At 48.2% G+C, this 23,934-nt stretch overlaps 9 protein-coding genes across 17 annotated transcripts; 5 read left to right on the forward strand and 4 right to left on the reverse strand.

Moving 5' to 3' along the window:
- Positions 1–6,285: 6,285 nt before the first annotated feature.
- On the reverse strand, positions 6,286–6,554 carry FOXG_06375 (uncharacterized protein; the record flags this gene model as incomplete). Its single annotated transcript, XM_018385015.1, has 2 exons — positions 6,286–6,348; positions 6,384–6,554. 2 exons carry the CDS (start codon positions 6,552–6,554, stop codon positions 6,286–6,288), a joined length of 234 nt encoding a protein of 77 aa, XP_018242197.1.
- A 2,035-nt stretch (positions 6,555–8,589) lies between these two features.
- On the reverse strand, positions 8,590–10,158 carry FOXG_06376 (uncharacterized protein). The gene is made up of 2 exons (XM_018385016.1): positions 9,828–10,158; positions 8,590–9,745 (listed from the first exon to the last, which is right to left on the reverse strand). Exon 2 carries the CDS (start codon positions 9,720–9,722, stop codon positions 8,766–8,768), a length of 957 nt encoding a protein of 318 aa, XP_018242198.1. The 5' UTR covers positions 9,723–9,745; positions 9,828–10,158; the 3' UTR covers positions 8,590–8,765.
- Positions 10,159–10,620: 462 nt separating this feature from the next.
- FOXG_06377 (uncharacterized protein) lies at positions 10,621–11,031 on the forward strand (the record flags this gene model as incomplete). The annotated part of the gene is made up of 2 exons (XM_018385017.1): positions 10,621–10,776; positions 10,837–11,031. 2 exons carry the CDS (start codon positions 10,621–10,623, stop codon positions 11,029–11,031), a joined length of 351 nt encoding a protein of 116 aa, XP_018242199.1.
- A 1,574-nt stretch (positions 11,032–12,605) lies between these two features.
- FOXG_06378 (uncharacterized protein) lies at positions 12,606–16,368 on the forward strand. Of its 8 annotated transcripts, XM_018385018.1 has the most exons (6): positions 12,606–13,951; positions 14,192–14,222; positions 14,274–14,325; positions 14,379–15,097; positions 15,150–15,851; positions 15,904–16,368. In XM_018385018.1, the coding sequence occupies exons 1-6, from the start codon at positions 13,553–13,555 to the stop codon at positions 15,990–15,992; spliced, it is 1,992 nt and encodes a 663-aa protein (XP_018242200.1). In that variant the 5' UTR covers positions 12,606–13,552; the 3' UTR covers positions 15,993–16,368. The 8 variants fall into 8 exon arrangements, with proteins under 8 accessions (XP_018242200.1, XP_018242203.1, XP_018242204.1 ...); XM_018385021.1 differs by having other exon boundaries at positions 12,673–14,222; XM_018385022.1 differs by having other exon boundaries at positions 12,673–13,951; positions 14,274–15,097.
- Positions 16,369–16,674: 306 nt separating this feature from the next.
- FOXG_06379 (uncharacterized protein) lies at positions 16,675–19,036 on the forward strand. Its single transcript, XM_018385026.1, has 3 exons — positions 16,675–17,143; positions 17,192–18,171; positions 18,226–19,036. Exons 1-2 carry the CDS (start codon positions 16,955–16,957, stop codon positions 17,918–17,920), a joined length of 918 nt encoding a protein of 305 aa, XP_018242208.1. The 5' UTR covers positions 16,675–16,954; the 3' UTR covers positions 17,921–18,171; positions 18,226–19,036.
- FOXG_06380 (uncharacterized protein) lies at positions 18,860–20,880 on the reverse strand. Of its 2 annotated transcripts, none has more exons than XM_018385028.1 (2): positions 20,805–20,880; positions 18,860–20,736 (listed from the first exon to the last, which is right to left on the reverse strand). In XM_018385028.1, the coding sequence occupies exon 2, from the start codon at positions 20,312–20,314 to the stop codon at positions 19,094–19,096; it is 1,221 nt and encodes a 406-aa protein (XP_018242210.1). In that variant the 5' UTR covers positions 20,315–20,736; positions 20,805–20,880; the 3' UTR covers positions 18,860–19,093. The 2 variants fall into 2 exon arrangements, with proteins under 2 accessions (XP_018242210.1, XP_018242209.1); XM_018385027.1 differs by having other exon boundaries at positions 18,860–20,760.
- FOXG_19234 (uncharacterized protein) lies at positions 20,432–20,548 on the forward strand (the record flags this gene model as incomplete). The annotated part of the gene is made up of 1 exon (XM_018399430.1): positions 20,432–20,548. The coding sequence occupies one exon, from the start codon at positions 20,432–20,434 to the stop codon at positions 20,546–20,548; it is 117 nt and encodes a 38-aa protein (XP_018242211.1).
- Positions 20,881–21,202: 322 nt separating the features above from the next.
- Positions 21,203–22,900, forward strand: FOXG_06381 (uncharacterized protein). Its single transcript, XM_018385029.1, has one exon. The coding sequence runs from the start codon at positions 21,757–21,759 to the stop codon at positions 22,519–22,521; it is 765 nt and encodes a 254-aa protein (XP_018242212.1). The 5' UTR covers positions 21,203–21,756; the 3' UTR covers positions 22,522–22,900.
- Positions 21,268–23,674, reverse strand: FOXG_06382 (kinetochore protein SPC24). Its single transcript, XM_018385030.1, has 2 exons — positions 23,511–23,674; positions 21,268–23,464 (listed from the first exon to the last, which is right to left on the reverse strand). The coding sequence occupies exons 1-2, from the start codon at positions 23,535–23,537 to the stop codon at positions 22,886–22,888; spliced, it is 606 nt and encodes a 201-aa protein (XP_018242213.1). The 5' UTR covers positions 23,538–23,674; the 3' UTR covers positions 21,268–22,885.
- Positions 23,675–23,934: the final 260 nt, after the last annotated feature.

Below are 23,934 nucleotides of genomic sequence, written 5' to 3' on the forward strand. Positions count from 1 at the left end.
TCTTTCAATAGCCACAGCGGATTCTCCTGTTCACACAAGAAGTGTTCATGCATGATATGACATGACAACTTATCATGTTGCACGAATCCTTCAGAAACAGAAGTAGAAACAAATAAACGCACCGCTCTTCCGTCGATCGCATCTCGCCCTGTCCAACCTTCGGCCCGTTACTCATGGCTCTTCTATCACAATATCCGCAAGACATTCCCTCGTGCCGAACCTTCGGTGACGGAAAGGAGAAAAACACACCGAGGTTGTTGAACATCGCCCTCGAAGCCTAAATCGGGAGATTCTTGCGCTTGTAAGACATTGCAATGGATCTACGTGAATGCCGTGTTTGTTTGCATACCAAACCTTCCGAAGCCAGTTTCGCTTACTTCTCATTCTCATTCTCATTCTCATTCTCATGATATGATGGTTTTCTCGATTCGATCTGGAACTTATCGGCCAACGCGTATGTATGTAGTCTGATTCAAGTTCAGAATTTCTGCTTTTTGTACAACCAAACGTTCGGCCATTGAACCCTTGACGAACTTAGACCCCTGCACCCCACCTTTACATTATTTCCCTTCTTTGATTGATTGCTTGGAAACTTCAGGTTGGACAAGATTGTTGGCGCTTGATGGTTAGAGAGGGTTTCCCAGGCACAGTATGATATGTAATCATGACAGACCACTTTCAAAGCTTGTAGTGATGATAGGCAAGTCCTCTGCTGTTGTCAATGACACTTTGTATCACCCCAATCTACCTTAAGATTTCCTGTAGGTACATCCATCCATGGGTGCTGTTGTGATTTTGCAAGATGCGATTATCAATACAGTTATCTCATTTTAAAAATTATAGAGGCAAATTCGACGTTTCCTCCGTTTCAAACCCATGGTAAACAGGGACTCATTAACGATGCATTATAGACTACCGCTTCTTTAGTTTCTTCTAGACGACGGAAAAAATTCTTTATCTGGTTTCTCATCAGAAACCCTTGTCATACCCTCCCATGCACGATCTTCCTCTGAAACGACCTACCTACAGAGGAAGGTCGAGAAACTCAACACCGCACTTCCCGTCGTTTGTGCGATCAGAGCAGAAACTGAATATCGCATGGCTACCGGTTCGCTGCAATTCCTGTAATAGGTAATGCCACAGCAGGCGGAAACTATCAGCCTTTTTCCTCACGAACTTGTCATTGTGCTGCATGACGATACCTGTTGTTAGTGACACTGTATCCGTACTTGATGATCGTCTTCGAGAAGACAGGGTTTATCAATCTCCGTCTTTGAAAGCCCACATGTCCTCTTGAATTGTCTCAAGGGTGAATGGTCCGACGGACATTAGTATGTTCTCAGGAAATTCTAATTGCTCTTCGCCAGACCTCAACTCAGTGACTTCCTCGAGAGGAGCGTGTTGGTTCTTATTTCCCTGGTTAAAATCGAGTGTAACCCCAAACAGCTGATAGTCAACCTGTTCTTCAACCTCCAAAGAGGCTAGGCCATCGCCGCGTGTTCATGTCCAACGGCTAAAGGACAACTCAACACGCAGCCAAGCCAAGGGGATCATCTCGCATAACAGTGCATATCAACGTCGCATCAACAGCTCGTGGCATGACAATAAATAAAACACACTATGATCGACTGTTGATTGTTCCCTATAGTAGTTTTGCAGCCGATGGTTCACTAACGTTGTCTAATGAGAGAAAGGCCAAGCTGTCACGGCAGTTCAAACCATTCTTGTCATTGTCCGGTTCGTAGCTTTTTTCCTTTTCGGCTCTTTTTCTCTTTTCTTTGATCGGCTTCGCTTGGCTTCGCTTCCGCGATGCTAGTCCAACGGCCAACTAATAAGCTCAAGTTTGCGCCCGGCCATGAGAGATATCCATAGTAGTTTTTATACGCCTCCCGTCTCGATACGTTTTTCAATTCGAGACGTTTGTTCTGCTCGGCACTTCTGAAGCGAGGACAAGCAGCGCGTGCAGTATCCCCAGTCATGCTATTTCCTGATCAATGGAGTCTTGACCAGAGCGATCAGCAAGGTTCTACGGGTTGCAGGCGTCAACAATTCATCACCTGACTAGACTTGACGCTGTTGGTCAAGGTTCATATCCTTGAACAAAGCAATTTGCCCTGTTTTCTCTTCAGAAGAGCAGGGCTTTCAGCCAACAAGTGCCGTGCCGACATGGATTCAAAATGTCTCATCATGGTCGTCATTAAAGAACCCCAGTTTCTTAAGAACGTTGGTTGCTGATCCACAAGGATGAAAAGGTCTAGAACTTGACTAGACGCTCGGCTCAAGACGAATACAAACGGAATTTCTGATGTGTTCGATTGATATCTCGGCGGTGTGGACGTTAATAAATCGCCCGTCTCTTGCATTTCCGAGGTTGCACTCAGAAGCATGAAGGATCATCAACAGCCCCAATCCGTCAACTCGCAGCGGAGAGTGTCATTCCAGTCATAGCTCTGAGGGTTGAATCTCCATAACTTAGACGCAACTACTCATAGCAAAAGGTTTAGCCTGTCAAAGATCAGCGAATAGTGCCCGTTGGTGTTGTGCTTTGACTTTGACTTGTCTGGTCTCTGAAAGGCCGGCTCGCTCCGCTTTGACGATGCACGAAAAACGGCCAAAACGGTCGAAGGGTGGGCTTGAGACGGTGGAAGCCCTGTGCTTATGACGATATGATTACAGGGTTATTGTCTGACAGTTTGAAAAGGGAGAACGAGAGAATATGCATTGAGACGGTTACTGAGACACTGACAGGCAATCAAAGACATGCATAGCAGATCCAAGGCACTCATGAGACCTAGCTAAGCTGTTTTCGTTATGCCGTAAAGTGCTGCAGGGGGTTTTAAACTGGACGAGACACCTGATGCTGTCTGTATGAAGCACCGTAAATCGCCAGAGGCAATCCATGCACACCGATGACTTGAACAAGAAACCTTTGCCTTCTCTTCTTCTCTTTATTTCCGACTAGCCTGCCTTCTCGGAACAGGTCCGATTGATCCTAGCAGTCATCAAAGTATGTTGGTTGTTAGTTATCATCTGTTGGTCCTAAATTTCTTGATGACAGCCAAGGAACTCATCATCATTGCTACGTGCCAAGCTATGCGATCAGGCACAGTATTCTGTAGGAACTCTGGTGTCATGCTGACAATATACAGCCGTCGCTCTTTGACTCATGCCACTCGCCAACTACCGGCGAGTTAGCCAAGCTAAATTCGTTTGCTTTCTTCGTCGCATCGTTGGATTGTTTGCTTGTGGAGAGCTGTCTCTTTCTACCTGCCAGTTTGCTAGTTCTCGGCTGAAAAGGACCCCTTGCATCGGTTCTTTGGCAGGATAGCAGTTAACGTGTCGCACGATGGAATGTTGAGATGCATGTCGGCCGTTTACCTTGTTCAAGAAAAGCAGATGAGACTGAGAAACAAGTTCAACCTCAAATAAACAATTGAGTTCAACCAACAGGTCTTCATGGAGATCCATGACCCCTCATGAAGTGGAGTCTATAGTTTATTAGTCGTGTAGATCATGGCCATCTAGAATGGTCTATCAATGACAACTGTTGGGCTTAAGACAATTCATGGAGCTACTCACTAGTCACGATACGTACAGAACAAGGCAAAAGCTTCCGGATTGATACAACATTACCGGCCGGGCATGGACTGTGCCTCATGGCGCTTATCACCTTGTGATGCTGGCCTCAGGTGCGCTAACAATCAAGAAAGTCTACGTAACTATCAACAAACATGCAATGGCATACTCATCTCTCTAATGAGCTTGAGCTTCTTGATTCCAGTAATTAAGCTCAATTGAGCAATGCATGCGGTACAACGCGATGTCTCAAGCCGCATATATCTCCCATGCTTTAATTATCTTACAAGATGACAATACTCACCTAATTCATTCCACAAAGACCTTGAGCAATCCGGCTTATCAATAGAAAGAGGTCAACAACTTATCTTAGACAGGGTTAAGGTCGTACAGCAGCAGATCATCATCACATGAACACTATTTGGAGCTTTGGAACAGATGGTAACAAAAGCACAAGTTAAGAAACGTGAGCCTCGAAGTTATTTATATACAACTACCAGGGACTTTTCCATGTGCAGCTAGGTGGAATACTGTCCTCGAAACTACAATGTGCAGCGATGAATACCCGAGTGAGTTGATCTAGCATACTGTGAGGTTGCAAACTTCAATGGCTATATGCCGAGTTCTCATAAGCACCCCTGAGATGCTATACACTATACGTGATTGACCGAGCTGAAACAGATATACATACTGGTCATGTGGTCGAAGGCTCTCAACGAAGTTACTGGGATGAATTCGAGAGTTCCAGATAACCAGGTCCCAGAGTTCCTGTTCAAAGTTTCGTCAATACACACGGTTTACACAAGCAGTGCATAAGCACACCATGAGGCAGTCTTCGCCGCCACAAAAGCGGCTACTCTTAGAATATCCAGAATAAGACGAGAAGAACGTTCTAATAAGGCTTGTATCTATAACTATCACGGAGATATAAATTAAGGTAGTCTAACGATGATATCATAAGCGAAGAAGCAAAGTTTGTTTTCAGCCTCACAATCTAAAGTTAGTCTGCCAAGATCTTGGTCCAGGGTTCACGATAGCTTCAATGATGGCTGTGCCGTACATACTCGGGACTGATGACAGCAAAGGTTACCGCCTCATAGCCCTACGAAATTCTCTGCAAAGTCATTCCCACTAGAAACTCTGAATGCAGTGACAGATGACTCTTTCCTGGTCAAGGTTATCGTGAGCGGCGTATGGGTTTCGGTGCATTAGCAGGGTAAGGCACCAGGGCGGCCGCTCGATGTATGTTGAGGCTCGGGCTATAGAGTATTCGGCAGATGTTAGTGGGGGGCCGTGGTTACGATATCAATCACTCAGCACACTAATTGAAACAGCCTACTATTAAATTGAATAATAAGTCAATACACTTGCAGCCCATATGAGTTTGATGATGTGTTGAAGAGGCACATACAATCTTTCCTTGCCGTATGAAAGTGCCGACATACAATCTTACAACGCACTGCTACTCAACACCATCTGATTCTGAGGACTCAAATGTCAGCACTATAGTGATCACAGGCACACAGAACACCTCGGTAGTTAAGTTCAAGCTCTATTTTGAGCCTCGCTCTTCGACCCCAGTTTGTTCCGTATCGAGCTTTCGACAGCTTTACTTCTAAGGGTTTCCTCGGGTTGTCATGCCTTACAGGAAAGTTCGCCGAACCATCGGCCATCATCAGATGCTAAACCATTACAGGAAAAATGTCATCCTCCCCGGATCGGTCCCGCGTGTTACCCGCCCATTAGTGTGGGCGTGGCCTAACTTGAGGGGGTGAAACCCGCCGCTTATACACACATAGTGATTGCAAACTCACCGGCCACACAAACTCGTTGACTTGTTAGGCCAACAGGTTGAATCTTGCCTGTTATCATGTCATGTCATGCCTCGGCTTGACAGATGGAGATTTACGTGCATGTCTGCTAACATCACTTATAACAGACCTTTCACGGGGCTACCATGCTTGAAGATTATTTAACGTTTCGCACGTGTCTTTGCGCACCATAATACGATATAGGGACTCGCCTAACCCTCACTCTAGCCTTACGCAGTTCAAGTCGTGTAAGCGCCCAACCAAGTGCGGGCCGCCTCCTCCAAAGCTTGGCTTGCATCTGTAACCCTTGCCCTGCTGTGCATATTCGGAGGTTACACTCAAGCAAAACTCCTTCGCCAACGGAGGCGGACCGACTCTACGAAACTTGTTCGAAACTAGAAATCGCCGTGAGCAAGATGTGCAGTTCAAGGATCGGGGGAGTCTCTATTTGTGGTTGTGAGTTGTATTGACAGAGTATCAATTGGACACACTCTTACTAGCTAAAATAATACCCCGTAGCTCCCCCAGCCTCTCCCGCAATTTGACGGAGTACTTCTGTTGTGATGAACAGGGGTTGAAACACGCATTTTTACAGATGCGGAACTTGATGCGGAACTGCAGTCAGAGAGTTGCAATTGAGAGCTGCAGTCTCGCCAAGTTGCATGCTTGAACCGCCAATGCTGCTCTGACTGCTAGATACTGATGCATGAGAAAGTATATGAAGTCCGTTCCACATACAGAACAAAATCCGCTGTATCTATTCTCAGCAAGACAGAGCGGAAGTGAAATCGTAGCAACTGAGACATGCTTCCGCGAGCGCCTATAGACGAGTCAACGACCAGTGAGAAAGCTCATCAGAAATTTATGATAGATTGCTTTATGCATCTTTCTAGAACAGTCACTCCCGTCCCCAACCTCTTTCATTACAGCCCTCAATCGCAAGAACACCCATTGCTTGATGCTTGAGAAAAATCAAGATCAGACATGCTGACTTACCTTGGCCATGCATCTGCCTTGCATGTTCGACTGATATGTATGAACGGCTGCATGAGCACTTCCCTTCACCGCATCGTTCGTGTAAACTCCATTTCGGATAGAGAGTGAAAGGTGATGCGTAATATCTCGTTCCGCATAGCCGTGGGTAGCAGTCCGGTCCTTGACGGGCATTACGGCGGCGACTACCCGTAAATTACTAGATAAACTCGGTTGATCGGATCGCAGATCTTTGATCTTACGGGTCTCGTGTTGTCTTCCTGCTGGCGGAGTAATTCCCATCAAGTATTCTGACACAGGTTTGTAGCGGCGATCACTTACGGTGCATATGTTACTCGTTGAACTAGGCACCAGTTTTGAAGCCCTTGGCGTATAATCCTTCATAATAGGAAATCCGTGTCTGGGCACAGATTTGGGTGCATTCTTCGCAGAATTGCTGACGTGGTCGTGCGATGTTGATGTAACGGAAATTGCTGGGCAGTATGCAATTGACGTTATAATATTATGACACGATAATGACTGGACTTATGCTTTGACCTCAGGATGTCTCGCACGGATTACAGGGCTGTGTGATACGAATTAGGGTCCTGGTTCAGGAAAACTACAGTCGAGATTGAGAAAACGCGATGGATGTCAATGAGGCAATGTTTGCGAACACATCTACGTACAAGTCACCGGGCGAATAAGGCTAGCAACTCATTTACTACTGCCAGTGTCTCACATTCATAGTCCCAACCTTGAGATTGCTGGATTAGCCTCGATGCAAAGTAGATATATCACGGGTCTGCATCATGATCGCACCATCCGGTCCATTGTGGCTAAGTTTCAACGTAACTATAATATATATATATACACAAATTACAATTAAACATTTGGAAGTTAGAATGGTGTTGTCTCCACGGCTTTTGTTTGGTTCTGAAACCCTCTGGTCAATGAACATAAGGAGATGGTGAGTTCAACATCTACGACTCCTGGTAAGGTTTTGAGAATAACAGACTGAATCAAGTCTATACCAAAAGCTTGGTTCATGTTCCTAAAGGTTCCAGAACTGTATTGTCGAGTGTAAACGCGGGCGTCAGTAGTAGTTAGCTTACACACTCGCTGTTCGCCTTGGTGAGGCGTAGGCAAGGAACATGAACAATCAAAGGTTGTGGGTGAACCTTTACATGTTGCAATTTCTTATATTTTGTCCTATCTTTGAGTTGTTCCAATGGTAGGATGTGAATTTTCCCAAATTCAGACAAGGCGAAGAGGAGGAACTGAATAGGGCTTGGGATGCTGCCGTCACATCATTAGCAGTTATTCTTTAATATAACAGACGCAAACTATAATGAATTACTCATTCTTCGTGTTTTTTTTTACGTCTGCTACATAGTGTAGGTATTTAACAACAGCAAGATCCCCTATCCAATCTCACGAACAGGCCCAATAGCAACCTCATCGCGCCGCATGATACGATACATGCAAGGACTGTTTGAGTTATTTCGCACAGTAGTCTTCATGAATCTGCTGGATATTGGATGCTTCTGCTCCCCGGCGAGCTTTTGGTGTCATAATAGCAGTAAAGCAGCCGAGTGTCTTGCTTATATCGACCAATTTGTAAGTCGCCGTCCACGCCCCAAGAAATCGTGTCTACGGGGGTGGACAAGTGTATCATACAAGCCCATACTTACCATGGACTGTCTGTCGTATTTCCTTGCACTTACGACGTTTGTAAATTTGGCATTACATGTATGAACAGTCCACGGCCATCGAATACTGGCCGTAACATCGTACGGAATGGCATTGTAGCTTTTGCAAGCGAGCAATGTCTCCGGCATCCTCTGACTGTACATCTCTTGCCCTAAGGCTTCATTTAGCAGCTTGGTCGGGACAGATTCATCGTGATCTGGTAGCCATACATCAGAAAGTTCAAGATCAGAAACTAGAGAGTCTAGATACATGTAGCATAGTCCCAATGAAAACAGTCCTCCTTCAGTCTTCCTTCCAAAGGAATTTATATTGGGCCTCATTTTTTGGTTTTTTACTTGAGTCCTTCGTTCAGATCACCAGTCAGCACACCCAAGTACACAAATACTCATGACTGAAAACAAGATACATCCGTGAGTTCATCTAGACAATAGTGTTGAGTGCTCTGTTTCGCGCCAGCTTATTCAACATGTCGAATGTTCGACAGAAGCACGTTGTTAGAAGGGATCTCCTGGGAACAGCTCAACATGTGTCTTAGCCAGTCAAGGGGGGGCAAGAAAACTTAGGACCTATTTTCTAAGTAATGAAAAGACTTAGGCAAGTTTATTCTATCTTAGCAGGCCTTTAGACCAGTTTATTTTAGCACCTTGATTTAACATCAGGATTTTTCTTACTCCCTGGTGCCAGTGTACTATTTCAAGGCCACAACTCAGTCTTCTCCCAGGAACCATCCTTCAACTGGTAATTCCATCTCCTGCCATCCTCGGGATCACTTAGATCAACCTGGTCCACCTCCTCTGGCACAATCACCACAACACGGAAGTTCCTCCTTGCAATTTCGTCGTCAAGGTCTTCAACTTTCTGCCCGAGTCCGAGTCCAGGGGCGGGCTTTTCATCTCGCTTTGTACCCGGGGGAGGATTTCGGAAAGATCCTCGCATGCCAGGGCTCAAGTTTCCAAAGTGTGCAGTTATCTCTTTACCCCAGTTCCAGGAACCCGAGTCGTCATTGTTCTTGAGGCGCATATGCTTTTCTATCTCTTGCCTGACGTGTGAGGCTGATGGATCATCGATATCTTGGCCGAGGAGATAGGCGCGGCCACGAAGACGCCACTGAGTCTTGGTCTCTACGACCCAGAAGACCGCTTCGACAGGTCCGCCGCCGCCAGACTGTGGGACATCCTCTCCATCTGTTGATAGTTCAGGGACTTTTTCCATACGAGCATCAGTGGTGATGGTGAGAAGGTCGCTCTCGTAGAGAGAGGGGTTGAGAGGTGCCTGGTTCTTGGGGTTGACGGGAATCTCGGCCCACGCGCCCCTATACACGACGGTGCGGGAACGAGGAGTGACTGAAGAGCCATGGTGGTGAAGGGTGCTGAGCATGAAAGTTGGAGATTCCATCTTATCAACGTGGGACAGAAAAGCTGAGCGCCATGGCGCTGCTGGTATCGGGTGATGTGCCGACATTGTGTGTTGGAGGTGGCTGAGAATCTGAGTTGTTCGTTGGATGGGTCGAGCTACAGGACTCATTGGCAGTGAGAGTTGTGGGATATTACGGGAACCTTGTTGCTGCACTTGACCGTCGTGAGGTTGTTGTGAGCGAAGCTGGTAGGTAGTGTTGAGGTCGTCAAACCCCACTTCAACATTCAGCATCATAGGTCAATCATCGGAATATCGATCTATGAGTCATTACGACAACAGTTAAGCTGGGAGCATATGCCAAAGAGCCGACTGCTGGATTGCCAGCGGTATGACACCTACCTCAAGCTAATTCCCATGTCAAATATCGGTACAGGGTAACGATACGAATGAACCATCACAGGATTCAGACATCTGCAATAGTCTAGGTAGCCAGGGCTGAGCCAGCAATGATCCACCCACATGTCCAGAATATTTCCGCCCTCGGGTCGTACTTTCACGATCGTTTTATAAACCCGTAGTATCACCATTTAGGTTTTATAGTGTTAAGCTTGGTCTTTCTCGCTGCAACGTAACACACTGGTGATTTGCATCATGAAGTTGACAACTAGTCATGGAAAATATAATTGAAGATCACTAATGACTCTGCTAGGCTCGCTTGACCTCGTCTGATCCTGCAGCTTATGACTAATTAGCCTGCGAACTTATATTAGCACAGACGCTCATCGCAATTGTTCAAGAACTGTTGACATTCCACGTGATGCATCCGGCCAGGGTTCAACAGCTCTAATTACTACAAAAAGAGATATCGCCAAATGCAAGCTACGCAAAGAATATGACGAGGTGGCCGCTCAAAGTCAGGAGCCAATGTTGGCACAGAACATTGTCACTTGCCGCAGGGACATTGCGTACGTCATGAGCTCCGCCTCGGATTGGTCAAAGAAGTTCTCTCTGATTGTTCTAGACCGTCCGGGGTCCGGGGCTTGAGGGAGGCTAGCAACGGAGGGAGCGGCAATACCAGCGGAAGTTGGTGACGCGAACAGGGGGCTGTTACGAAACTACGAATTGCCGTCGTCTCTATCGTAATGTAGGGAGACAATCTTGAATGAGTTGGGGGGGTGATCGACCAACAAAAATGGTGCTTCTTGATATTTTCCCACGCGTAAATTGGCCACTATTGTCTCGTGTCTGGTGTGTTGGGAGAGGAAGGGTAGTGCTTCGGGGGACTCCGATTGAGAGGAAAAGAAAAGGATCGACATCGCTTCTCTCATTCTTTCTCGAAGCTTACCTGGTACGTAAGTTGATGCACAGTAGCGCAACTGCCAACTGCCGCTACATTCTTGGTGATCAGACAAGACGTCATGAGCCGGCGAGTAGAGTCCAAGGGGGATTTAGAGTTGAGAGTAGGGATTTGATGGAACGCGGCATACAAGAAAAGGAAGATCAAGGAAGTGTTCATGTGTTCCGTTCCATTTCCGTTTACAGGGGCGCAGTTGATATTGAGTTTGACTATCAACGACTGGGATTCCTCCGGCAGCTCTGGTAGGTCAGCTTAAGCGGAGAAAGCTGGAGATGCTCGTCTCAGGCACGGAGATCGACTAGGACTTGTCGGAGCGATGTAGTTCCTCAAGGCGGTCGACCAGAAGACTTGGCTTTCAACCAAAGCCGCTGGCGCCCGACTTTACCAGGGTGCCGGACTGTTGGGATCGGGTTGGTCTTGCTTCTGCGACGATCGTTTTCAGATGCGGCCCATTCAGAACTACCAAACCTTAACATGGTTTCTCGGCCTGGCCTCCAACTCCAAGTTTCTGCGTTGCAATTTAATCAGCGTCGCTTTTCAAGTACCGGTCAATCCGCTGGGGTGATATATGAGCTGATGTGAGAAGTTTCAAACACATTCTTCTGAAATAGCAACGGCCTCGAAGCGTGATTCCTTCGGTTGCACTAATTGCGCAGACACTCGCCCATATTCAAATTACCGTATTTCTGCCATGGTATGGCATTTCGACCAAGCCTGCATGTATGTCTCACAGTGAGATATTTTGAATTGACTCAGTAAGTCAGGGCTGGAGCGGCGCTCAGCGAAGTGGAGATGATCATAACTTGGTCATTGAGCTTTTAGTTAAAAAAGACCCTAGGCCTGGGCCAGCCATATTGCATGTTATTTCCCCAAGGGTCTCTCAAAATCCAATGGTGACATTTCGCGATGTCCCCAAACAAAGGCTGGAATAAAATATGGGAATATGTTGGTGGATTCCATATATCGATCTGCGCACTTTTTGTGTCAACTCTGCGAATCGAGCGACGACGTACGTACTAGTTGACCGAGTCGGCACTTGTTGACGAGGCCTTCAACCATCAACGGAGTCCTCGGTCGATCCGTGCACCGTTTAGCTCTTGATAGTCACGGAGTACCACTTGAAGGGGTACCTGACCGAGCCTAGAGTGGAAAAAGGAGGCTGAAAGTGAAAGGCCTCGCTTGAAGAGTGGGATGGCCAATTCTTGTTTCGAAGCGAGGTGGGAGAGACCAAGTAGATCAGACGGACATGCCAGAGAATGTAGGAAACCTGGACTCATACGTAGTCTGATGTTATTTACCCCTTTGTATCGAGTAATGAACGGGGTCTAGGAATAGGTTTCGACGGAACATGGCTGCGGGCTAGTTGCATTAGGGGAGTTCGGTAGTTTCCCATTCGCACTAATTGGGCGTCAACAATCTGCTGCAATCATTTGCACCTGTCAGAAGTGATTTCGATTTGTATCGATAGTTGTAGATCTGGCGTCCAATGGTGGTTGCTCTTGGCGATCGAGTGTGGTCGGAAGAACGCCAGAGTCTCACTGAGTCTTACTTATGTGCAAAAAGCCAACAAGAACAACGAAATGAGGTCAAGTCAAGATTCGGTAGCTATCCGCAGGTAGTTCGTGATAGTCTTCACTTTGACAATGCGTAGGGCGTCGTCTGAGTAAGTATGGCCTGAGTCGTAGAACGTATGGATACCCCTAGAAGGGTCTAACATCGATCAGACGGGTGTACGCGAAAAAGATACATGTAAGATGAAGAAAAACAGCCGCAATTTGTGAGATGGATGGATGAAATTTGTTATTACCCTTGATCTTGGACAGGTACGGAAGACAAAAAACCACGCGCCAGCGGGCGCAAATTCCGTACCTAACGCATACAACTTCCATTAGAGGCATGGTAAGTTAGGGGTCTCCCGGTGGGAAGGTACCTACAGTACTAGTAAGAGCGCACTTTCTAGAGCGCTTTTGCCATTCCCACTTTGTTACTTGCTCCGCCCCCGCCTTTTTTTTTCACGCCCAGGGCATCACTCCTCTTATTTTTGACTCTTTTTCCTCTACTGTCCCATTTCGCAATTCCCTTTTCTTTTCCGGGGTCTCTCTCTTTTTTTTTTTCGGTTCCATTTCGACCTTGTTATTCCCTTGGATTGACACTGCACTTTAAGAGGCTCTTTTACGCTCTGGCCCTACCGACGCGGATACAGTGCTTGCTCTCACTATATCCGTCGCTGAATGCTCCCGCCAACCGTCGTTATCACTCGTTGTCTACCTACCGTTACGGCTGTTCTAATGCAATTATATTGCCCAGGGCTAACAAACTCTCTGCCGTCTGGTCGCTCTACCCCAGCTACTGCCGCTACCGCTGCCGCTGCCCTGCCGCGGCTGCCCATATCCGGCCGTTATTTCCAGCGCCGCCCACTGCCAGCAGCCGAGTTCCGGCGACATAAACTCATTCCCGCGTCAGTTTAAATCAGCAACCCGTATCAGCTCAGATTCCAGTCATTATTCCCGGGGTCTTCCACCTCAACCTAAAGTTATCCCCAGCCCAGAGCTATCAGAGCTCCAGCTCCAGCAATAGCTAAAGCTCCAGTCCCAGCTCTGGATCCAATCGAACTTCTTTTCGGTCCAGGTAAATCCCAGATCTCAGCCCCATTTTCTTTCAGATCCAGCTCCCACTCTGCAACGTCCAATTGACGCGCCTGTAATACCCTCAAAAAAGGCACTCATCCACTGGACCGAATATTTTGGTGAGCTTTGTATCATCGTCAATGGATCTATCACAGCGGGCGCTTCCGCGTCACACTCATCACCAACCACCACCATCTCTCTCAAATCCTTCGCCCTCACATCTGCCGCCTCAACATTCTACGTCTACGTATAGTCCTGGTCCCGTTGCCTCGCATCCAACTCTCCCTCTTCCCGGAACTCACCCACCATCCTCGGCTTTGACACCAGGATCGGCCTCAACATCCCCTGCATCCATCTCCCACCGGTTACCTTCAGCATCAGCTTCGACGACATCAAGGCATCCTACTGGCGATTATCTCCCTGACGCAGATGATCAAGACGCGTCGACACCCGTGGATGGAGAGGAACCTCCAAAGAAGAAGCAAAAGCGCAACAAGCCAACTCTTTCATGCCATGAATGTGTAGAGCGCAAGACCAAGGTGCGACATTTTTCTCCAATGCATTTTCTCATGTTGTGTCGTGCTGTCTGCATATCATCTCACTCATCTCTACTCATGTTCCCCCATATGAGATGAGCCCACTTTACCCCGACATTCTGGCTCAGTATGGAATTTGATCATCCTGGGTTGTCTGAGCATGCCCAAACAATCCCTCTTCCTTCCTTCTTTTGCGTGAAAGTGAGTTTAGTTCGTTGGATAAATTACTAACACCGTTAAAAGTGCGACAGAGGTCGACCCCATTGTCTTGCCTGTAAGTGCACCTGGATGTTGTTTTGCTGGTTTTATACTAACCTTTAGCTAGGCATAAAACGACAGACTGAATGCCGATATGCCCATGTCGCAAACCTTCTCGAGTATGAAGCCTCCCGACTGAGTAACTATATGTTCTGGTTTAACAATCAAATAGGGAGACCACCAGGTCAGCCGCCAATGGCCGCCGTATGACGAAACCCCCAAAGAAGAAGTCTGGCTCTAGTGGAAAGTCCCCCATTCCAAATATCGCAGATAGGGGTATGTCGAATGATCCCAGGGCAACCTCGCGTGGCGCTGTTGCCCTCTCTATCGGCCTTCTGTCCAACGTTCCTTATTCCTTGCCTTCTGCAAGTAACGTTTTTGGTATCGGGTCCGAGCACCCATTTGCCAACTACTGGACCTGCGAAGGGGGCTTGCCTGAGGTTATCTCGGTGCTTCCAGACAAGATTCAAGCCGATATACTACTTAGCCGATACTTCGAATGTGTTGACCCCGTGTATCCCATGATACATCGCCAGACATTCTATGCGGACTACGAACACTTCTGGCAGATGAATCAGCAAGAAAAGACCGATACAGATCCGTCCTTCATTGCATTAATCTTTGTCATGCTGGCCCTGGGAACTCAGTTTGTAACATCGACTACATCCCCACAGGAGCGAAGGCAGACAGCAGAGTTCTATGCTTCGGCTAGCAACCAAGCTCTCCGTATCGCATCATATCTTAGCAGTGCATCGTTACGGTCAATCCAGGCTATGGTATTGCTAGTGTACTTCCTTATAAACGACAACCATGCCTCAGATGGGTGGGCGTTTGCAGGTATTCTGATTCGGCAAGCTTATGCTATGGGTCTTCATAGAGATCCAAATATTGGTGGGTGACTGTTTTCTTTATTTGCTACTTTTCTTATACTGATTTCTTTTAGTGACTCCAAATGCCACCCTGTTTGAGAAGCAGCAGCGGCGTAAGGTCTGGCAAGCGGTACTTCTCCAAGATACTTTCTTGACCGTCTTACTCTCCCTGCCACCGTCTGCGACACATACAGATGTTTCCGTGGAAGACCTACTCGACGATGGCTCCTCGATTGCAAATAGTGACCCAACAGATACGGCATATATCCGAGGCTCTTGGACTTTGGCCAACTTGGTTCAGGAGACGATCTGCTCACCAAGATCGTTAGACCTACCAATCTGCACTACGGCAAGGCATAAGTCTAAGTTGATTGCTGACTTCCGAGCTGTTTACCGTTCGTTCCCTGACGTCTTCCGGTCTTGGGATCCTGATAGTATCACGGCGCTCGCGAAAACCAATAAGAGGGTGGTTCGTCAGACCCTGTTCCTGACGAGCAACTACTTCCATAACTTGATGCTTGTTCATGCTTCCGAGAGCCCTGATGTTCCTGTCAATGTTCGTGGTACACTGGAGGCAGCGCACGACGCCATTACAGCTTTCTTCCTTCTTTTCACCCTTCTTGAGATAGAAGCACGTGTTTGGTGGGTGTTCAACCACCGAGCTTTCTTGGAGGCGCTGTGTATCGGAAATGTCCTGAAGGAGGCTGCTCGAGAACCAGGTGGTGCAGATATGATGGCAAGAGATCCTCTCCTTGTCAGGGCAAAAGCTGATATCAGTGAGTATTGATGCCTTTGTTATTCCTGGCCTCCCTGCTAACATGTCAACAGCACGCATGATCCAAATCATGCAGGTTATGGGCGAAGACTCTGAGGTAGCGAGGACTCGAGTGCAGGTTTTGAGTGACTTTCTGGCATGAATGAGGCAGTGGTCTGTTTGTATAAAAGTGTTCTGGTTGACGACTGAATGAGACGTGTAGCATGTTCAGGGGCAACATTGGTCTAGCACGTCAGCAGATATCTAGCAAGGCATGTACATACCGAAGGCCATATTGTTTGATATTCAAGCTGCGAGTATTCATTGCATGCTAGAAGATAAGTAGAGCTTAGCACAACATATGCATACCCAAGAGAGTATTATAATGCTTCTTCGCTGTTCACTGATGTTGTGTTTGTTTGAATTTCTTGGGATATATGTCTGATGAATGAACTATCCAAGTTGTCAGTAACAACTAGCAAGAGGGAGAAAACATTATGTTAATGATTCATTGGGCATCTTGAAAATATTGAAGGCATTGCCATATTCAAATACTGCCAAGACAATCAAGGCAAGGGAATTGCCGATGCCGTTCTGCCCCACTCACGACACCAAAGACTCGGCCGGGGGCTGAAGGATGGACTCGTCAGCTCATGGTTAATGATTGGCCACTCGCTTAAAGTGTGGGTTGATTGATTGCGTAGCCCGACCCTTTCAAGATAAGGCCGTCAGCCAGGCTAGACTCAACAGGGCTCCAGAGCTGTTTCAGTGCCTAGGCCATCGTGCGCTACAGGGCCATTACAGGGCCTGTTTTGGGAGGCATCCGCGTGGCCAGGCTCCCACATCCCGTCTAGTCGCGTGGGCTTTTTCGCTCTCATTTCCACGGGCATGTCATCACCTCGACTCAGCTCGTCTCGTATTTGCTCTTAATTCTTTTTTTCCCTTCTTTGAATTATCAACCCTTTCGCTCCTTGTCTCATTTTCGTATCATTCTGCCTTAAGCTTCTTTGTAGCGTGGCTGCCTGCGTTATATCCCCTGCTCTGCCGTGTAAGAGGGGTTTTTGCAGTTGAAACTGCTCAGTGTCCTACCATAACAAGAGATATTCTCGACCTTCATACCTCACTATGCGCGGCCTTGCTCAGGCTGCCATGGTGCTAGCACCGACGTTGGTGTTGGCTCATGGACCTCACCATCCTCCTCCTCCTCCTCCGCCACCTCCTCCCATGGGATTTCTCCCCTCAGCTCTCGATGTCACACCCTCAGCCTTCGTCACAGTCAAGCTCCCCTTGAGCGAATCCGAATCCTATCCTCTGGTCCGTCTTTGAGACTTGATTACAATGCCATGAACTAACATGTAATAGACACTACGATTTGATGTGGAGGAATCAGAAGAAGTCTGTGGTCCCGCCAGCATCACCCTCAATGGCGAACCCCTCAAGCAAGACGCCAAGGGTCGCGGTGTCGGATCTTTCCTCGTCAACAATGAGACCACTATTTCAGCAGACTGGGACTTCGAATGCATCGGTCCCAAAGAGTTTCCCTTCGGCCAGTCTATGCGCTTTAATGTCAAGGCTCTCGACGACATGGCTCTTACTCAGGAGTCTTCCTTCTGGATGACTTTCAAGCAAACCGCACCAGTCCGAATCTCCGATGTTGGAAACGCCGCCTATGTTTGGAGTCTGTCAATGCCTTTCAGCAAGGACAAGGAGTCCTCCTCTGACGACAAATCCGCTTCTACATCACCCCCCATCTGGGAGTATCCCGACCGCGATTTCCAGGATCCCGAGGAGGAACTTCAGGTTGAGCTTATGGAACTGAATGCTTTGCACAAGCAGATTCTTCAGCTTGAGGAACTGGTGAAGGAGAGGGAGGCATCTGTTGCTAAGAAGCTGGGCAAGCAGTATCCTCCCCCACCCCCCTCGACCATGAAGAAGATCAAGCAGTGTGATGGCGTGCAGTGTGTTCTGCACACTGTTGGTGAGGAGGTGCGACACTCGGCCCACAGATTCTATGATAGCATATTTGGACATCCCCCACCTCCTCATGAACCCGCATGGTCCTCATCATGGCGCTCACGATGGGAGCGGTAATCAGCGGGGGAGTCATCCTCCTCATCAAGGGGACTCCTCACCCCCCCGCCGCCTCCTCGCCACGGTCAGCCTGGCTTTCCCTGACCAGGAGGTCAACCTCCCCGTCCAATACGCTCCCCTTGGTCCTGCGATCCTCGACATGCAAACCCTCCTTGACCTGCTCACCGAGGAGACAATACTCATCACGACAGGCCCGAGCATGGCACGGTGGTTTCGGCGCTGAGGATCATGAGGGCCACCCCCCTCCACCTGTAAGTCTAATGCTTCAACCAGGAATTAAATTCGTTTCGCTAACTACTCCTCAGCCTCCTCACCATCCCATCATTATCATCCTTGGAATCGTGACCATTGCTCTCGCTCTTTTCTGTGCTATTGCTATCGCCTACATTCACCGCCGTGTAGCGCGTCTCAGCCCCGAGGCTCGTCGTGCTATCCGCCGGGCATTCCGCCAAACTCGCGACGAGCGTCGTAAGAACTCTGCTCTGAAGGCTGCTTACCGTGCCTTTGTTACTCGATGGATCGAGAACGAGGATGATGAGAAGGAGGCTATGCTCAGCGGTGAGCGACGCCGACGATCATCTTCCTGCAGCAGTGTTACCATGGAAGAGGAGATTGCTTCCTTCCGTGAGGCTGCTCATATGGTTGAAGGCATCGTCGCTGCCGAGGAGGGTCACCACAGTCATGCTCGTTCTTACAGTTACGCTGCCGGTCCTCCTGTTCCTCCCCGTCCCTCGCACCACACTGCTGCCACAGCATACCCCGGCTTCATGGAGACGGATGAAAACCTTCCTGCCTACGACGACGATGAGCGTGACTCGTCGGTTGTAGCAGATGGATGCCGATACACTCCTGGCAGCTCCGATTATACCCCTTCAAACTCCGGGTCCAATGCCAGTGATGTCCTGGGGGATACGAAGAACTAAATTAGACTCAATGACCTTGGGCATGAATGATTTCCTTTGCATATTACTATGATACACCAGATTTTCCTTATTTTAAATTTATGCGCATCAGATGTGGGATATTGGGAACTGTATTTACAAACAGCAAACGCTCTCGCTCAATAGAAGCTATAGCAATCTAATACCACAACTTGAAACATACATCTCTATAATACGCTCTTGTGCCTGATCTATTTTCCTTGTGCTTATTCACGCATGCTCGTCTTGTCTATCACCCGAATATGAACTCTTCGTAATTTCTCGCAATTTTCTTGACGCCTTCATCAAGGTTCCAGCCCTTGACCCTACAAACATGTCGGTACATGTCTTCCAATGCACTGTCCATTTGTTTGCCGGCAATGTGAAGATCACTCTCCACTAGGATGCTGTCATCAGGCAGGGCCCGTAGGACATCGTCAGTCTTATTCCGGCTAGCATCAGTGCTTAAATTGACAGCTGTTGACAATGAGACAAAGATACGAGCCGGGATTGTTGGGTTCAGATACTGCCTCAATACTTCGACACTAGCGCTGAATGAATGCAGACACATTCGAGGGGGGTATGGCTTGTCACTGCCGTCGTCGTCGTCGTCGTCTGAGAAGTCCTCGGCACCCGATGCCACAAGACGGCGCTTTCGTCGTGTTATAACCTCCCGCTCGTGGCCCTTCCACGTTGCCGCAAGTGTCTCATACAAGATTCCGTGAGCTTGCACGCCATGCACACTGACAGCTCTGCGAACTTTTGCAGCAAGACGAAGCTGTGCGGCAAGAATATCACGCTGGTGCTCTATTTTCACGCGATAAGGGCTGAGCTGTCGGCCCTCACGACCCCCTGGTGTGAGTGTTGAATCTCTCTCGACATGGTCTGATGGTTGCCACGGTTCTGGGAGGCGAAAAGCCTTATCAAGGCCGATCTCACCAACAAGAGCGCAAGAGCTAGTGGATAGACGGGATTCAGTTGCATTGAGAAATGAGCTTATAGCGATAGGGGAAGGAAGAGAAGCAACAAAGTCTGGTGAAGGCACTGGCTGTAGAACGGCATTATAATGTGCTTGTTTGGCGGCATTGTCGGTCTCGGAGCCGGAGATGGACTGAAATGTCGGAGTGTCGGCCGAGTCGTCGTAGAGTAGATGAGAAAACCATGGATGCCAGCCAAAGGAGGGAATAGCACAGGTATCTGTTGCTTCGGATTTTCCTTGCAAGAGTGATTTAAGATCCGGGTTGGAATGGTTGCTAGCGACATCTGTAACGAGGTCCTGGTCCTGGGCACGTGTTGCCATGATGGTCAAAGCTGCTGCACGCATAGAGGGTATATCAGTTACCGAAGCCATTGTATCTGTTGGATGGCAGTGGGCGTCGCATATTGGCAGATGCCAGGGGAATGGGGGCTGGTCCCCTGCAGGTTCTGGCTTGGACTGCTGAGGTTCATCATAGTTATGGGTGTGTTGACACATGTTGGTGTTGATGGTCTGATAATGGTAGAGCCAAAGTGGTGTCGAGATAGCGGGGTTTAGTTAGCACTGCAGATGAAGTTTCCGTCGAAAGAAGCACGTATGAGATTGATACCCTCAATGGCCAACGTATCGAAGGCTTGGGGCTATGAAAGACAAGTTTGGGTGATGTCAGCGGGGGAAGCTGATGTGGATCATGATGGGGTCAGGCATTATCGAGGCTCCAAGTGGGGTTAAGTTATGATGAGATCAGTCGATACAGTACGAACATGATAAGCATTCAGTTAATCTGGGGTAGATTTAGTTTGCATCTAGTGAATTTGGGAGGCCGAGCTTCAAGTTTGTGAATGAATTTCAACTGCCTCGGCTTGTAATCACTCATGTGACGTGTGTGGTTGATATTGGTTAGCAATGGGCTTCAGTGGCTGTAAGGCAGAAGCTGTAAGTTGCTGTAAGTTGCTGTAAGTTGCTGGACAGTTTTTAGTATACCCACCGATTCCAGGGTCCTTTTGTGTTGCAGTCGATCCTCACTGGGCGCAGAGACTCGGAAGTTTAATGTAGTCATTCAGTTCATTGATATATCAGCATTGTGATAGGGATTTGATACTACAAGTGCATTGAAAGGCTCGTCATGATGTGCAATCATTCCTCATCGTTGCATTCCACCACTGACGTTGCTTTATCTGTACAGTCTGGCAGGTATCATTGACCCTCCTTCTGCCAACATGAAGCTTCCTCCTACCGTTTACTATCACTTGCATCTCTTCCTGGTGCAGGTTCCCCGCACGATCCTTCCCTGTGGCTTGTCGCGTTGCCGTACGACAGTCACCTCAGACACCATAAAAATGGGCAAGTGCAGCATGCAAACCGACCTAAGCCAAGCCAGGCCAAGGCGAAACACCATTCACATGTGATTGCCTCCTCCAAGTGTAATCCTCCTCACCTTAGACCTCCGTCGCTTTCCTTTACCTTATGCCTTCTCCTCTTTCCTTCCCATCTCCCGAGATACATATAATTACGGCTTCTACTTTGCTTCAGCTACAGCTCGATGCAACCCTGTAGAGTCACATTCACCGTACACCGACGCTACATTCTCGCCGGCTCAAGCACTTAACCCCTCCGCGGCGCATCTTTTCTCGCTCCCCGGAAACAATCTATCCTATCACGGCTTTGGGGGATGTCGACGCATATCTCGTCCTAGAGCGGCATCCATCCATTCTATGTACATATCGGTACTCTACACCAACTAGTCGCCCTCCTCTTGGTTCTCCTTCTTCTTCCTCTTGCTTCTCATTCTTTCATTTCCACATCTTCTTTCTCCTTATAGCCCGTGCCCCCATCTGTAACCGCTAATTACATCGTCGATAACCTCCACGCCTCTATACAGCACTCTTCGAAGTCGCTGTGGTCATGTGCTGCTAGTCTCGTTCTGTAACACCATCAATATGGCACTCCTCAACCCTGTATACGCCTTCGTCGTGCCCTTCCTGTTTGTTGTCACGGTTCCTCTTGCTGTCTTCGCTGGTATCACAACTACTATCGCTTTCTCTGTTCTCATCCTCCGAGTTCTGGCAGTGTATCTCGACGTTGCTCTCTCCTTCGTTCCTCATTATTTGGGTGGACGTAAGACTCGCCCTTACCATCCAAATACTTATCATCCTCACCATCAACTCCTCGAACCGTCACCTGCAACGCTCTATACCAATCCTATACCTGCTTCTGCTGGTTCAACAGCATTTGAGTCCTCTTTGCGACGTCGTCGGCATAGAAGAAGCTCCAGTGCTCTATCCACGGCAGGCACTACCACTCCAATCAGCGAAAAGGGACTTGGCTTACTACCAAGCATTGGTCCAGAGCGAGACTTCGAAGGTGTTGGTGGCTGGCGCCTGGGCGGTGACGATGAAACATGGACTGCCATAAACTCACGACTTGAATTACCTGACAAGCAACACCATGGGCGAAATCATCATCGTTCCCCATCTGGTGGCCCCACGACACCAGGAGAAGGCGGGTATCTCATGATGAAGGGTCGCAACCGAAGCCCAGGAGCAAAACGCTTAGCATCTCCTAATAGCTCCCGTACAAGGACACCTTCTGGCCCTCGGATCGCTTTTACAAACAAGTCATTCATTGACAGTTACTTTCCAAGCCTCAAAACTTCTCCAAAGGGACTGAAAAAACTCCCGACTCAGGGTGTCGTCGATGCGTAAGAACGACTCAGACTCTCTGCGCGATCGTGTAAACTATTATAATGATCTAATGAAAGGTTGTGGTTAAGGAGGTAAATGGCACGGGACCAAAAGTGTCACAGTTAAATGGTATTATGGGGGTTTCCATTGGCGTTTGAGCGAGAATTTGTCAATTATCTGGATTTATGATGATGCAAAAATAAGATATCAATGCCGTTTCGAAAGAAAACGACAGGGGGGATTCTAATCTGCCATTGCTCGTATACTGAAATGATATAATGGTTGCAATGTCCTATTCCTGGTATCTGCAACGCCTCCAACGCCAACCCAGCGTAAATAAATTATCATGATAACATTGGCCAACCAAAAAGAAGGGATTGTCTTCTTAGAGAGTCTGCCAGAAGTAGTTTGCGTAAAAGAATCGCGAGAACTTCTTGTCCATGTTGACAACATGCACGTCCCCTTTGCGATCATTCCGAATAACAGCCTTGGACCACTCACCATCCCTCTCGTCCCTCTCAATGTCGATGCCCAGGCTTCGATACACCTTGAGCCTCAGCAGCACCTCGTCATCAACTGGATCTCTGCGTCGAGCATTAGCTGCCGCATCGCCCTCCACGCCCTGAAGCTCCAGCTCGCGAAGACGAGCCTTGAGGTCAGCGGCCGTCAGAGCAAGGCGCTCAGCGTCGGTTTCAGCATCAGCGGCAGCTTTGGCGGTACGAAATTTCAGGGTGTCTAGGCGTGCGATGTTGGACGCGTGATCCGCTGATGAGTGTGACGCAACGAGGTCGTCGTGTCGCGATGTGTGTGTGGCGAGCTGACGAGAGAGCTTCTTCAGTGAGGATTCTGCCTCACGAACGCGAAGGTCGCGAGCTTGTTGGAGTGTCGAAAGTGACTCTGTAACACGGGAGACGGCAAGTTTGTCTGGTGCGATGTTGAAGTTTTCGATGGTATGATGAATGAGCTGGGTTTGTTAGCTTAGATAAATGGGGCTAGGAGTAAGTACTTACAATTGCGGGTTCTTCGGAGAGCAACATCTTTGCGGCTTATGTCGGAGTGCTTGACTCAAATGTGAAAGATTTTGTGTTAATAACAGCTATAAAAGGGAGTTCCTCTACAGTCTTAAACGGTGATGATGGTGAACTTGGTGTTTTGCCAACGCAACTCCCTTTTGGGCTAAACACGTTTCCGTCGTCACGACGACAATCAAAGTTTATCTTATCAGCAACCACTTTCCCCCCACCTTATTTAACCGAGCTTTCCCCGTCAACACCGCACAGCGTCATCGGGCCCGCCACAGCCAGGCAAAGGTGAAGCCGAAAAGAGCCACCTCTGAATAACACGTGCAACCTCCATTACGTTACGTTTGCCATTCCACCTCGAAAGCCTCTTGATCCTGACCAAGATAATTGATACAAAGACTCCTATCCTCGA

The sequence above is a fragment of the Fusarium oxysporum genome, chromosome 2, assembly GCF_000149955.1.
Source record: "Fusarium oxysporum f. sp. lycopersici 4287 chromosome 2, whole genome shotgun sequence".
Classification (NCBI taxonomy): Eukaryota; Fungi; Ascomycota; class Sordariomycetes; order Hypocreales; family Nectriaceae; genus Fusarium; species Fusarium oxysporum.